Raw genomic sequence first — 15,052 nt, forward strand, 5'->3', positions numbered from 1 at the left:
ATCAGTTTTACTTTTCCAATACAAATAAGACCAATCTACCTTTTCATAACTGAATTTAAAAAGTTATGACCAGTAATGAAGAAAAAAATGTTTAGATGAATAACTTTTTAAGACTAGTCTAAACAGTCTAATGGCGCTCTATCACTGCGTGGTACGACTCGGCTCGGCACAGCTCAGAACGGCACGACACGGCTCAGTTTGGCTCGTTTTGTGTTTCCACTGCAGTTTAGTACCACTTTAGAGTGGCCGGGATTATTCACGTGCCGTTATAGTTGCGCCGCCTCTACTGCCGTGACTCCTGAAAAACCTTTTAATTCTGCGTCGCTCCATCGCGCTCTCACTGGATCCGCTCCTCGGCTATCAAAGAGAGGAACATCTGTACTTCCTCAACAGACAACGAAACAGCCATTTTTTGGTTGTTTAAAAAAGGTGCGCTCATTCAAAACAGTTGCGTTCGATCCTTCCCTGGCTGTGCCGATTTAAATCTAGCGGGTCTGTTGTGTCTTGTGCTGAAAGTTCAGTGATGCAGGCAGAGATGATTCTCTCCGGCCAATCAGTGATCAGCAGAGTTTACTCGTCACATTTTGGTAACGGTACGGCTCGCTTGGAACCTCGGCCGAGGTGGTACTAAAAAAAGTACCAGGTACTGTTCCCAGTGGAAAACCTGCCAAAAGTGAGCTGTACTGAACCGCGCCGTGCCGTAATATTCAGTGGAAAAGTGCCATAAGCAACCAGATTATAAAAAACCAAGTGTGCACAGAGATTGAAATTAAGTGATCTGGACTCAGATTGTGATCCATATTCTGAATCCAGATTATGATACACATTCTATTTGCTATGAATATGTCATTCTGGATCCAGATTGTAATATATATAGTACATCCATATTGCAGCTAAAATTCATTTTACTTTAAATATTCTAATTCCAGATTGTGATTCAGATTAATTTTGCTCAGAATTTAGAATTAGAATTTAGAATTTAGGTTCTGGATCCTGATTGCATACAGATTGTAATCCAGATTCCCCTTTCTCTTAACATAGATTCTAAATAAAGATGATGGTCTAGATTATATTCCATTTTCTAAATCCAGATTTTGATTCAGATTCTGTTTGCTCTAAATATATTGATTTTTTTTAAATATATATTGTACATCCTGGATGCAATCTAAATTAATTTTGTTCTGAATATAAATTCTAAATCCAGATTGTTATTCAGATTTATATTGTTCAGATTTAGGTTCTGGATCTGTATTGTAAAATATAATTGTACATCCAAAATGCAATACAGATTTACATTGCTTCAAATATATGGATTCAATACCAAGATTTTGATCTAGATTAAGATTATGATCCATGTTCTAAATCCAGATTATGATTCAGATTACAAAGAACTGAGTTTGAATCCAAATTTTGCTCTGAATATAGATTCTAAATGAAGATTTCGAATTGTAGATTTCAGATTGCTGAATTTTTTTTTTTTCTAGATTGTAATCCAAATTCCTTTTGCTACACTGTAAATGCCAAGTGCTTTTAATTTCACCTGTTTGGAGCCACTACAGATTACTATCTGGATAGATGTGCTAGGTGTGAATGCCGGTTTCTTTACAACACATTTACATAATCCATACTGTTGGCTAGATCTAAATATTAAATGGTTCTGGGGGCTTCTGTCTAGATATTGATACTGGAACACCCATCTACTGTACCTGTAATTGATTTTTGTTAGGGATGGGCATGATTACAAAAAAATTTAAAACAGTTGTTTGTCTTTAAGAAACATTGGTTAGATTGAGAGTGGTAGCATACGGACATGATACACAGTGACTTTCAGTCTAGGATTGCAACAGCACTTCACTCTGCTTGGAGAGGATTATGGGGCTTATACACAGATGTGTTTTTGTGTTCAAACAGCTAGACATAGTGCATCAGATGGAACAGAACAGAACACAGGAAACGCAATACAAAGGCTAAGGATACATCCCTCTGAAGTTTGTGTACATAGACTCACAGTAAAAAAATGTGCAAATGGAACTCCACTGCCACATCTTTCCTCGGCTGAATATGTGTCAAACACTCAAGAAGTCAATGCACATCCCTAATCTATACTTCAGTGCAGCACATCCCAACTCTACAAATCTATTTTACTCTCATCTTCTAGCCATGAACTCCTCCTGTAGCATCCACTCTGAGTTCCAGTGCGGAAACGGGGAATGCATCGATTACCAACTGACATGTGATGGCATCGCACAATGCAAAGACAGGTCGGATGAGAAGATGCAGTATTGTGGTAAGAACCCAATCAGATAGGGTGCTGTGTTTGAGCCCTCAGGCTTCATCTCTAAACTGAATGAAGGAAGCTACAGAAGGTCTTCCTGGTCTCCTGTGACTCGGGCTAATAAGACGAGCTTAGAGAAGCCTGGCAAAAATGTAATGATTGCGAGTGATGTGACAGGCTGGCTGCTGCTCTGTCTCTCTCTCCCTCTGTCTTTACTTTCTCAAGCAGAGTTCCTAATGAAGCAGTTGCTCTCAGATAGTTTTACTATCCAGACTTTACATTGCATATTTATGAATAGTATCTATCTATCTATCTATCTATCTATCTATCTATCTATCTATCTATCTATCTATCTATCTATCTATCTATCTATCTATCTATCTATCTATCTATCTATCTATATATCTATCTATCTATCTATCTATCTGTCTATCTGTCTGTCTGTCTGTCTGTCTGTCTGTCTGTCGTCATCTTCCTTCATTTAACTGTGTTAAACATCTCCATTGTTTTTTTATTGTACAGTCCTATGCCTAATCTTAGCTTTATCATTTTTTAGAGAACCGGAACTGCAGACACGGTTTTAAAACGTGCTATAACCAGCGCTGTGTGGCCAACCATCGATTCTGTAATGGCGTGAATGATTGCGGGGATAACTCAGATGAAGTTTACTGTAACAGTGGGTATTTTTTCTTCTTCTCACAGAATTGAAACCCATTCTCAATCCAGTGTTGGTCAGTTCAGGAATCTTACATTTTTTTCCCCCTCATTCTGCCTGACTCTCTGGAGAAATGTAGTCCATCATTCAATAAAACTTTTGAATTCTCTCCTTGCTTGAACATCTAAATAACAACATTAAGCTTTAATGCAGAAACACATCTATAATGTAGACAGCACAAACCACATATCTCGGCATCACTATGCTTCAGTGAAGGCCAATGAAAGCTGTACTCTTTCCAGCAATGCGGAATCTAAGGCTACGTTTACACGACAGCGATGTAGTCAAAAATGGAAGAGTTTTTCCCTTGCATTTTTTAAAAGTTTCACTTATACATGACAATGTTTTCAAAATGATTCACGTTTACACATATCCGTATACATGGCCAAAAGCGCTGTGTTACATATGCCAGGACAGTAGTCGGTGCTGTCACCTTGTTAGTAAACAGTACCTGTAGGGAAGTGACGATTATATGATGTATATGATATGTATATGTATACGTCTCCACTGTTTGTTGTAATATTGGTGAAGTAAATCCACACTTTACTGAAGAAGCGTTAGCAAACTCTTGAGCAGAAACAAGTACCATATACTCTGCCATTGTTGTGTTTGTTTGTTCGTGCTTGCCTTTAAAATCGGCATTTTGATTTACGTTAAAGTGGTTTGACCTTCATTTAAAGCATTTTGATTTGCTTAAAAGTGGTCTGACTTCTTTTAAAGCGTTTTGGTTTGCTTTAAACTGGTTTGACTTCATTTAAAGGATGTTGGTTTTCTTAAAAGGGGTTTGACTTCATTTAAAGCATTTTGGTTTTCTTAAAAGTGGTTTGACTTAATTTAAAGCATTTTGATTTGCTTTAAAGTGGTCTAACCTTATTCAAAGCATTTTGGTTTGCTTAAAAGTGGTCTGACTTCATTTAAAGTGTTTTGTTTGCTTTAAGGTGTATCTAGTTAATTTTTTTCCTTCTGGTTCCAGATTCCTCGTGTTCTTCCTCTGAGCGACGTTGTGCAGACGGTGCCTGTATTCCTGCATCATCCTGGTGTAATCAGATCATTGATTGCACTGATGCATCGGATGAGAAAAGCTGTAGTAAGATTAGCATGTGTGAAGGCACTAGCCCGTTCACACTTCTGTGGGTGTGTGTGTGTTTGCGTGTCACTTAACGTGTGAAACACTCGTCTCATTGTCCTCTCTGTGTTTCCAGATAGCACAGACTGCATGGAGTACTACAGACTGGGTTCTCGTGCCAGCAACAGCGAGAGGTTTCTAACCTGCAATTCCACGTCGCTGTGTGTTCATCCCTCCTGGATCTGTGATGGAGCCAACGACTGTGGGGATTACGCAGACGAAATACACTGCCACGGTAGAAATGCATTTGCATTCTCTCCCCCGGACTGTCTTTCTCTTGTTTGTTTGTGTTCAAAGTACAATGTTGTCAAGTTAAGAATGGAAAATAGCACTGGGAACAAAGGGAATTTTTACAAAGTTTGCATTGCGGTGCAGTGATGGCGCACATCGCCAGAGCCTTTTATGAGGCTGTGAAATGTGGACTTTTTTGACTCAATCACACTGAGTTCTGCCAAATACTTGACAGTAATATACTTAGATATTTATGACATATGTAGAAAGCCCAGGCCAGGACCTACTAAGAATACTTAGTGACTTAATAAGTCCTTGTGGCTGAGTGAAACTCTGGAAGTCGATGAGTATGTAGAATTTTTTTGCGGAACTTTACAGTCCTGTCAGAATTTATGAACTGAGCGCACATAAACGTCATCGCAATATTTTAATTAAAAGTTGGAAAGTTGGATTTGTCTTTGAAATCTGCAAGTTAGGGAATGTCAGTGAATGAAGAATGAATTGTGGTAGAAGCAGGTTGCTAATGATCATGTATGAATTTTTAATGGTGACTCGTTGATGTTACAGTTTCATTTTTTCACATTCTGACATATACACATACACACACATACATACATCCATACACGCATGCAAACATACATAAATATACACACATAAATGTCAGAATGTGTGTGAATGCAACTGTAGCATCAACAAGTCACAATTATATTTTTATATAGCAATTTTTACACTGCTCACAATTTACATTTAATTGTACATGATTATTTATTAACTTCATTTATTCATTTACACAATAATAATATACAGTATAAAGTCAATGCAAAATGTAGCAGATTTTTTCAGGGTTATTAAGTTTCTACATACATACACACATACGTGCATACATACATACATAAATAAATCCCTATAATAATTTTGACAAAATGTTTAATTGTTTATTTCACTACAAGTTCAATTATGACCATTTTATGTGTTGATGAAAGAATATATATTCACGTGTATTTGTATCCATGTATATTTGTTATACATGTGTATACGTTTATATGTTTTTCACTTTTAATTTAATTATCATAATGGATTTTCATATTTTAAGATTTAAACTTGGTCTTGTAAAAATGGTAAAACTAAATAATATATAAAGGAAAAGTATCATATGAATGATACCATATTAAACTCTTTTCTTAGACAGTTTTAGAGTCTTTACACAGCAAAGAAACAAAATGTTTTAATAAAAATCAATGCCTAGGGACATCAAATTGGCTGTAAACACCCATTTATGATTTTAAAACTTCTACGTAGGAACTTTCCTGGAAGTCTTGAAGGCAGAAATACATAATGTGTGATTGTTAGCCAAAGCATTCTCTGAAAATGTTTATGTCCCTTACAAACAGAAATGAACACAAACCTTTAATAGAAATATGAAGAGGATTCTGACCTTTGCTTGTGGTCGCTGCTATCTTGTAGAAAACAAAAACTCAGATGTTTCCTAATATTTTACTCAAGGAGATGCTGCAGGTTTAAAACAACCTTGATGCACAAGTCGGAATCCAAACGAAAATACAAAACCACAGATAGCAAATTGGATAAGTGGAGCTGAGGTAGATATTTAGAGGTCATACAATTGATTTGTTTACAGCATATACTCATCCCTTTTTTTCTTGACATAGTGGTGAACCTAGAAAACCCTTTGGTAATTTGCTGAAAGTAAGAACTTCAGAAGGTTTTCTACAGGTTCCACTAAACCCTCATTGTCTTCATTTTGGCGTTTCTCCCAGCTTCTTCAGTTCATACGTGTGAGGATGGCCATTTTGCGTGTCCCAGTGGAAACTGCATCTCCAGCGTCTGGTTGTGCGATGGACAGAAAGACTGCGAGGACGGAGCAGATGAATTTCAATGTGGTGAGTGCCACTTTTCTACATTTTTCAACTGATCAGGCCTGCTGGACACATTGTGTGCTCTATATGTCATCCTAATGAATACATTCACGTCTGAAGACTTTATTTATCTTCAAGTCACGCACCACTGTCTACATTAGGACGTAAGTGCTATTTTGCTCTATTGATCCACTTGTCACGGCTAGTATGTGGTAAGTGCTAAATGTAAGAGTTCAGCTGCTTGACATTCCTGGCTTTACAGAGTTACAGTTATGCTTTAAACAAAAAGTTATGCTCAGTTTCTTGTCTACTCTGTTTTATTCATTTCAAATTATTATTATTGTAGACATCTGATAAGCTGGTACTTTTATTTGGCATAAATGGCTGCCCACTGCTCCGGGTGTGTGTTCACGGTGTGTGTGTGTTCACTGCTGTGTGTGTGCACGTTGGATGGGTTAAATGCAGAGCACGAATTCTGAGTATGGGTCACCATACTTGGCAGTATGTCACTTCACTTATTTGATTGCATTTTATTGAAGCTCATTTCCACTTCAGGGTAAAAAAAAAACAAACCTAATTATATTCTCATAATTGCAACTTTTTCCTTATAATTGCGAGTTTATATGTCCCATTTGTGACTTTATATTTCAAAGTGTGACTTTTTTCTCGTAATTTTCTCGTAATAATTCACAAAATGTGAGATTGTAATTTTGCATGTGACTTTATTTCTCGTTATAGCGACTTTTTTTGGATTTGCTACTATGACTCACAATTCTGCTTCTCATAATTATACATTTATTTCTCACAATTTGTAACATTTTGGCTTCTATGGTGGCTTTAAATCGCGCAATGTGACTTTAGTTCTCGTTATAGCTATTTTTTCCAGAATTAGTACTATATCTCACATTGTGTCTATATATCTTACAATGCTGCTTTATATCTCGCAATGCAATATTATTTCTATAATTATGACTTTATTGCTCACAATTTGCAATCTCCCATGGTGACTTTATAACTGAAAATGTAACTAAATCTCGCAGTGTGATTTTATTTCTCGTTATAGCAACATTTTCTTTTAAAATTGCTACTATATCTTGCAGTATGACTATATATCTTGCAGTGCTGTTTTATATCTCACAGTGCAACTTTATTCCTCTTTATTTTTCTCAAATTGCGAATATACAGTAAATCTCCTGTGGTGACTTTATATCTGAAAATGTGACTCACAATATGTCGTAATTTCTCATTATAGCGACTTTTTTTTGTAGAATTGCTATATCTCATAGTATGACTGTATATATCTGTATATATATCATAATGCGACTATTTTTCATAATTATGACTTTATTTCTCAGAATTTGTGACTATGTCTTCATTGGTGACTTTAAGTCTTGCAATGTGACGATATTTCTCGTTAAAGCCATGGTGACTGTATAACTGTTTAATTTCTCATTATACTGTAGCGACATTTTCTTCTAAAATTGCTACTATATCTCACAATATGACTATATATCTCGCAATACTGCTTTATATCTCATAATGCGACTTTATTCCTCTTTATTTTTCTCAATTTGCAAATTTTAAAATCCCATGGTGACTTTATATCTGTCTATATTTCTTTTTATATTTCTGTATCTTACAATGTGTCTGTATATCTTGCAGTGCTTTAAATCTTGTAATGCGAACATTTCTTATTTCTTACAATTTGTGATTTTATATATTCCATGGTCATTTTAAGTCTCACAATGTGACTTTATTTCTTGTCATAGATTAATTGTTACTTCACAGTAATTGTGACTCACAGTATGTCTATATATCTAGCAATTTTGCTGTATATATCACAATATGATTTTATTTTTTGTGATTTTGGCTTTATCACAATTTGGGACCCCCCCTGCTTAGGGGGAAATATTTAGATGAATTTCATTATATTTTTTAAAGAAAGTTACTTGAACAACTGTATAACTTTAGGTGAAGGGTTATTCCATCCAACTCTTGCTGTAATGTGTTGCATAATTATTATTCTTATCGACATTCACGTTTCCATCTCAAACTTTTTGATGTATCTCTAAAGTGAGCAGAACTGTAGAATAGGAAGTTTGAGGAAGTTCTGCTTTCCTGCTGCGACCAATCTTTGCTTTGCTTCTGTCCCAACCCCGTGCCGGGAATCCTTTTGGTTCTGCTTCAAAGCGTCATATTCTGAGCAAGAACTCTGATCTGCGACTGAAGCTCCCGTGAAGCCAGCGCAACTCTGGACCGCGCTGCGGTCACATAGTCACTGACCCAAAATCAGAAGTAATACGGATTTGCTTCCGTGTCCTTGATCTTGATGAATGCGCTGGTGCTTTTTCACCTTTCATTTTGGTTATTTGTTCTTTTGAGACTTCCCCTAAGGCAGGTTTTGAAGAATGACCCTCATTTACCTATTCATCCTCTTCGCTTTCGTTGTCTTCAGCCCTTTTGGTGTCACTTTTTAAAACCTTTCTCTTGGTGACCTTGGTCTCTCCGTCCCAGCCCCCAGTAGCTTTGAAGAGATATCACAAAATCGATGGCAAACGCAAGCAAACAAACTTTCAGACTGCTGATAGGGCATATTTGCTTGCACCTTTTCGTGGCTCGCGTGCGTATGCAAGTGGACAATTACTTTAAAAGTGCTTGCTAGCAGGATCGCCTTCCAAAGTTGAATCTCTAATCCCAACAAGGGCGAAGAGGGCTTTTAGAGGCCAATTTCTTCAGACACTGCACTCAATTTGGCTTTCAAAGACAAACTTATAACTATTGAAGTGTATTCACAGATGTGTATGCTTTCATTTTGCTTATTATAGGATATAGTTCTTAGCTTTCCCACCAAAATGGAAATTCGGTCTTTAATTATTCACCTTCATGTCATTTCAAACCCATATGGCTTTTATTTTTGTGTATATATATATATATATATATATATATATACATACTATGTTTTGGAGCAGTGTGAAATTTCCAAAATACCATATTTTGTGTTCTATAGAAGAACTAAAGCCAAAAGTTTTCTTTCATTTTGCTTGTTATAGGGTACAAATGTTCTTTTTCTTAGTTTTCCAGCCAAAATGAAAATTCTGTCATTATTCATTCACTCTCTATTCAAACCTGTATGACTTTTTAATTCATAATTAATTTTTATTTCTATTTATCCCTTTCTATTTGGGAAAAGAGCATAGTGAACATTTACAAAATATCGTATTTTGTGTTTTGTGGAAGAATTAAAGCCAAAATGGTTTAAAACAACATAAATTATGAAAAAAAATATATTTTTTTGTACCGTTTCTTTAAATGACAGTACGGCCTCCCATGGGTTTATTTTCAAAGTTCAAACTTTTCCCTCTAGATTCATCGTGCCTTTGGAATCAGTTCGCCTGCTCGAAAAACAAGTGCATCGCCAAACAGTGGCTCTGTGACGGGGAGGATGACTGCGGTGACGGATTGGACGAAAGCGAGGAAATTTGCGGTAAAACTCTGAAGCACGTATTTGCATTTAGGCCACACAATGAAAGACTTCCTCTGAGAGGAAGGATATAAATCAACATGAAAGAGGCGGGAAGAAAAATTTGCCTGCGGTTTCATCATAGTTGCGAATTTATGGTCATGCTGTGCTCCTAACAAATGGGCTCTGAAAAAAACCTTCAGGTTTCTCAAAGGTCAAACACAAACAGATTGTTAAACAAGTTCTCAAGACAATGCTTAAACTTTTTCAAATACTTTAGTTTTGTTTTAAAAAAATGAATATTCATTCCTGCATCATGTTGGCTGGAGATTGCGATGCCCAATCTGTGTTTTCTCGACAGGTTCGGCAACATGCGCCCCCGGTTTGTTCAGTTGCCCAGGATCGTACGCTTGTGTACCCAGGAACTGGTTATGTGATGGGGAGAGAGATTGTCCCGATGGAAGTGATGAACTAGCGGTAGCTGGCTGTGGTAATTTCAACCATAATATTTCCTCTCACAAAACCAGCAACTTCCTGTTCCTGTTTTCACCCCAACTCACATGAAGCTAGTAAATGAATGCATCAATCGAAGGTTTAGATATATTTGACTGGATTCATGTTACTTATGTTTTCATTCCCTTATATCAATTCCCTTATTTATCCACCTGAAACAGCAAACACTAATTAACATCACTGTTGGATAATAAGGTGCCAAATTTACCCAAAATATTTTTTTATCTACTGTCCATGAATTTTCAGAGCCACAACCAAAATAATTGGGGATTTGAGACAAGTCTCAGGTGTCTGTTATGTGCTACTCCTTTTATCCTAACACATACCTAACGTCCTGTTTGTTCCTGTTCCTCTCTTTAATAAGCTCCGAACAACACGTGCACTGAGAGCACGTTCCAGTGCCGGAACCAAAACTGCGTCCCGCGGCGGTTCGTGTGCGACCATGATGACGACTGCGGAGACGGTTCTGATGAGTCTCAGGAATGCGGTGAGCAGCTCCGGTTTCTCGATTCATTACTTTCTGTTGAAAATGACCGTTCCTTTGCGGCCTGTATAATGGGTTGTAATTGTGTTGGCACAACATTAATTGGATGTTTCAGCGGTTGGAATGCATGCATAACTCATTTTCCCATACCTCAGATCTAAGAATAAACACTCTCTTAGAATAACTGACGGAAATATAGGCTACTCTTCAACTCTTTTATTGTTATCTATGAGGATGAATCTCACAAACCTGTCCCAGTCGCATTTTACCACAAAATCGTAAAGAAAATCAATTAGGAAAAAAATATAAAATATTGTTTAAAGCTGCATACAAAAATAAATAAATAAATACAATTTAGAAAGGATACTTTAATAGTTCTTTTTTTATTTTAAAATCAGCATAAATTTAAGTAATGCTACTTTTGAAAATGTGCTTAAGAAATAATGCCAAAATGCATAATTTCTATCATCCTAAAAATCAGCTTTTTTGTCTTAATCTAAAAGTATTATTTTTGACAATAATAATTGTGCCTTTTTTCTAATAATTGCAACTTCATGACTTTTCTTATAAATGCCACTTTTTTTCCTCATAATTGACTTCATATGTCATCATTGACTTTATATATATATATCTCAATTTATATAGATTTTTTGTCACATTGTGACTTCATATGTCCCATTTGTGACTTTATTTCTCTTCAAGTACAGTATTTCTCGCAATTGCTATTATGCACAAGTTATTTTTGATGATAATTGCATTTTTTTTAACAATTGCTAATTTTTACGACTTTATATTTCAAAATATGACTTTAAATCTCTCAGTGTATTTTTCACAATTGCGATTTTTTTTTTTTTTTTCAACAATTATTTTTCTCGCAATGTGACAATTTGTCTCTCATTGTGACTTTATATCACAAAACGGAACTGTAGGCCTATTTCTCTCAATATAACTATTTTTCTCTTGCTTTTTCTACAGAATATCGTTTATGCAAAGAGGAGGAGTTCCGCTGCACAGATGGGCGGTGTTTATTGAGAGCCCAATGGGAGTGTGATGGCTTCCCCGACTGTCTGGACCAATCAGACGAGCTGCCACTCAACCCAAAGTGTTCCGCTGCAGGCGAGTCCCTCTCATGTGTCACGTACCCCATTTGACTGACAGGTTCCCAGGTTCCTTCCCATATGAGATTTGTCCTCCCCGTTTGCGTCCTGTACCCCTGCCAGTACCACCTGAGCTGGGCAGAGAGGGGCTGATGAAACTGCTGTGCCTCTGTTCTTCAATTTTTGGTTTCAGGGCAAACATATGCCATTAATGTTAACAGATGGCATTACTGTTCCCAGCCAAGCTCATTAAGGAACAGTTTTATGTTTATATTTCTGAGGGGAAATTCAGTTCAGTTGTTTACAACCTGTTTACAGTACAACTTTAAAACACTAATAAAGCTCTTTTGACTTGGACCGTTAAGCAACAATCTAGCAACCAACCAGAACACCCAGCAAAGTGCCCAAAACCACCTAGAATACCATAGCAAACAGGCTAAAAGGCTCTCAGAACACCCTAGCAACCACATACAGTAGCAACATATTGAAAACCACAATCAACACAATAGCAAATGTGCTAAAAAGCACTCAAACACCCTTGCAACCACATACAGTAGCAACATATTGAAAACCACCTAGAACACCAGAGCAAACAGGCTAAAAGGCTCTCAGAACACCATAGCAACCACATACTGTAGCAACATAGTGAAAACCACCAAGAACACCATAGCAAACGTGCTAAAAAGCATTCAAACCCCCTAGCAACCACATACTGTAGTGACATATTGAAAACCACCTAGAACACCAGAGCAAACAGGCTAAAAGGCTCTCAGAACACCATAGCAACCACATACATTAGCACCATATTGAAAACCACCAACAACACCTTAGCAAATGTGCTAAAAAGCACTCAAACATCCTAGCAAACACATACAGTAGCAACGTATTGAAAATCACCAAGAACACCATATCAACTGTGTTAAAAATGCTCTCAGAAAACCATAGCAACCACAGACACTAGCAACATATTGAAAAACACCAAGAACACCATAGCAAATGTGCTAAAAAGCACTCAAACACCCTAGCAACCACATACTGTAGCAACATATTAAAAACCACCTAGCACGTAAGCATAGCCATATTCTAAGAACCACTCAGAACACCCTAGCAACCACATAGCAGCCGTAGGTAAGGCATAGAAACGTGCTACATTCTGTCCATAGCACCCTAGCAACCCCTCAAGTTTTCTGTTTCAAATCTGATGGTTTTGTTGATTTCTGTGTCCCCTTTTTTTCTCGCTGCTCCATGTTTTAGCAAGTTTGTGCAACGGTTCGGTTTTCATGTGTGCAAACGGCCGCTGCGTTCCGCTGGGGAGCGTGTGTAATCAGCACGACGACTGCGGCGACCGATCGGACGAGAGGAACTGCCACGTTAACGAGTGTTTGAACCGTAAAGTCAGCGGCTGTACCCAGGACTGTCAAGACCTACCCGTGGGATACAAGGTGTGTATGAAGCACATTTGTCACGCTGTACAAGGTTTTTCTTTTTACGAATTAAGCATCTGGTTCAACTTCCACTCTGAAAATGTCCACACATGAAACTACGGCCTATGAACACACAAAATAATGTTTTTGTTTTTCCAACAAATCTTCGATAAACATCATTAGCAGGCTTTAGTGGCTATGACAATATTGGGAAAGTCTGCACAAACAAATCGTTTGAAGTGATAATATCTTTTTGCATTCCACAGAGGTTTATACTTAGCACTAAATCTGTGGAGAATGTTATGATCCTGTTTCCAATCAGTTCACATTTAACCAATGAATGTATAAACGAGAGTGCTAAAACAAGTATGCTAGCTATTTAGCGCTTGAGAAAGTCAGCTGAGGTAGTGCACAGCAAGGGACAAACAATGTGTGTTTTTAGTGGGAGAATGACACGCACACACACACACACACACACAGAGTGAGTGGCAGATCGAACAGCTTCGTTTGGCAGATGTCTCTGCCAAATGGGCCGGTTGTTTGACAGCCACACTGATTTTAAAAACAGGCAGTCAAGGACACGGTGGCTCCGAACTTACTAGAACTGTTTTTCTTGCTTGTTTTAGCTTTTGTTACCACATAATTAAAATATAAAGCATAATGAATGACTAATGCCTAAACTAATGGTCTAGAAACTTTGTAAACATCGTTTTGTTTCACTGCTCACTTCCTGTCCGTTAGTCTCTCATTAGTATTAGAGTGAATTGTATATAAATTGAAATATAAATGAAAAAATGAAAATATAAATAAAAAAATTATAAAATTACTCAAATGCAGTTATTAATTAAAATGGTTTACAGTATAAAAAAACATTTGAATAAATAAAAATCTATCTATACACACACACACACACACACACATATATATTGTGGCGGGAGGAGCAAACGGCAGACACAGTGGGCGTGGCATCAGGCCTCCGAGAGGTTTTTATTAAAAAATAATAATCAAAAATAGTGTCCAAGGGGAAAAAAAGAGTCCAAAATAAACAGGGGATCTGGTGTCCTCGCCGTGATGAGGGGTTCGTGAAGGAGGGCAGTGTTCGGAAAGGAAGGGTCCAGGGAAGGGGCGGAGTCCGGTGGCCGCACGCGCTCCCCTCTCGGGTCCGGGAGCGAGTGGCGGCAGCTTCTTCCAGCGGCTTCGTCCTACTCCTTGGCCCCCGGAGCTTCTGGGGGATTAAACGGCCTGGCATCCTGGCCCGTCAGCCGTAACAGGTGCGGCAGTCTCCCTTCTCGACGCTCTCTTCCTGGACCCACGAGGACACCAGCGTGCATGCACGGGGAAGAGACCGGTCTCCCGACGTGAGGCGCGCTCTGCATTTAAACGGCGGCGGTGATGAGGCTCTATTCACATCAGGTGCGCCTCATCACACGCCGCCAGCCCTGCCCCTCCTCTCTCACACACCCACTCCCGTCGGGAGCCTGGTGAAGGGCGGCGAATACGGGACGGGGTGGTGATGATGATAAGGGGGGAGGCAGCCGACTCGTCACAATATATATATCAAATGAATATATATATATATATATATATATCAATCAATAACCCAAAAATCTAGAAATTATATACAATTCTGAAATTAATTTGTTTTAGAACATAATAATACAATTAAAAATCTGAACATTTAAATAAATTATGCATATTTTAATGAGCATTAAGACTTTTTGTATGGTAATTTATTTTTTGTTAGTAATATCATATAATATGAAATAAAAATACCAATAATACAATAATATAAATTATATTTGTGTTATATAACAACATTATTTATTTAGTTTAATAATAATAATACTAATGTG

The 15,052-nt window shown here is 37.5% G+C and overlaps 1 protein-coding gene across 1 annotated transcript in view; it reads left to right on the top strand.

Moving 5' to 3' along the window:
- Window positions 1-15,052, top strand: part of LOC306874752 (low-density lipoprotein receptor-related protein 1B-like) — a gene marked incomplete at its 5' end in the record, with an annotated part of 280,259 nt that overhangs the window by 178,423 nt on the left and 86,784 nt on the right. Inside the window, 10 exons of the mRNA XM_079424987.1 lie at window positions 2,159-2,287; window positions 2,832-2,951; window positions 3,964-4,077; window positions 4,193-4,351; window positions 6,123-6,245; window positions 9,586-9,705; window positions 10,043-10,171; window positions 10,559-10,681; window positions 11,654-11,794; window positions 13,030-13,217. Coding sequence (XP_079281113.1) covers window positions 2,159-2,287; window positions 2,832-2,951; window positions 3,964-4,077; window positions 4,193-4,351; window positions 6,123-6,245; window positions 9,586-9,705; window positions 10,043-10,171; window positions 10,559-10,681; window positions 11,654-11,794; window positions 13,030-13,217 — 1,346 coding nt within the window. The remainder of the gene's footprint in view (window positions 1-2,158; window positions 2,288-2,831; window positions 2,952-3,963; window positions 4,078-4,192; window positions 4,352-6,122; window positions 6,246-9,585; window positions 9,706-10,042; window positions 10,172-10,558; window positions 10,682-11,653; window positions 11,795-13,029; window positions 13,218-15,052) is intronic.

This window comes from Barbus barbus (genome assembly GCF_936440315.1).
Source record: "Barbus barbus genome assembly, chromosome: 9".
Taxonomy (NCBI): domain Eukaryota; kingdom Metazoa; phylum Chordata; class Actinopteri; order Cypriniformes; family Cyprinidae; genus Barbus; species Barbus barbus.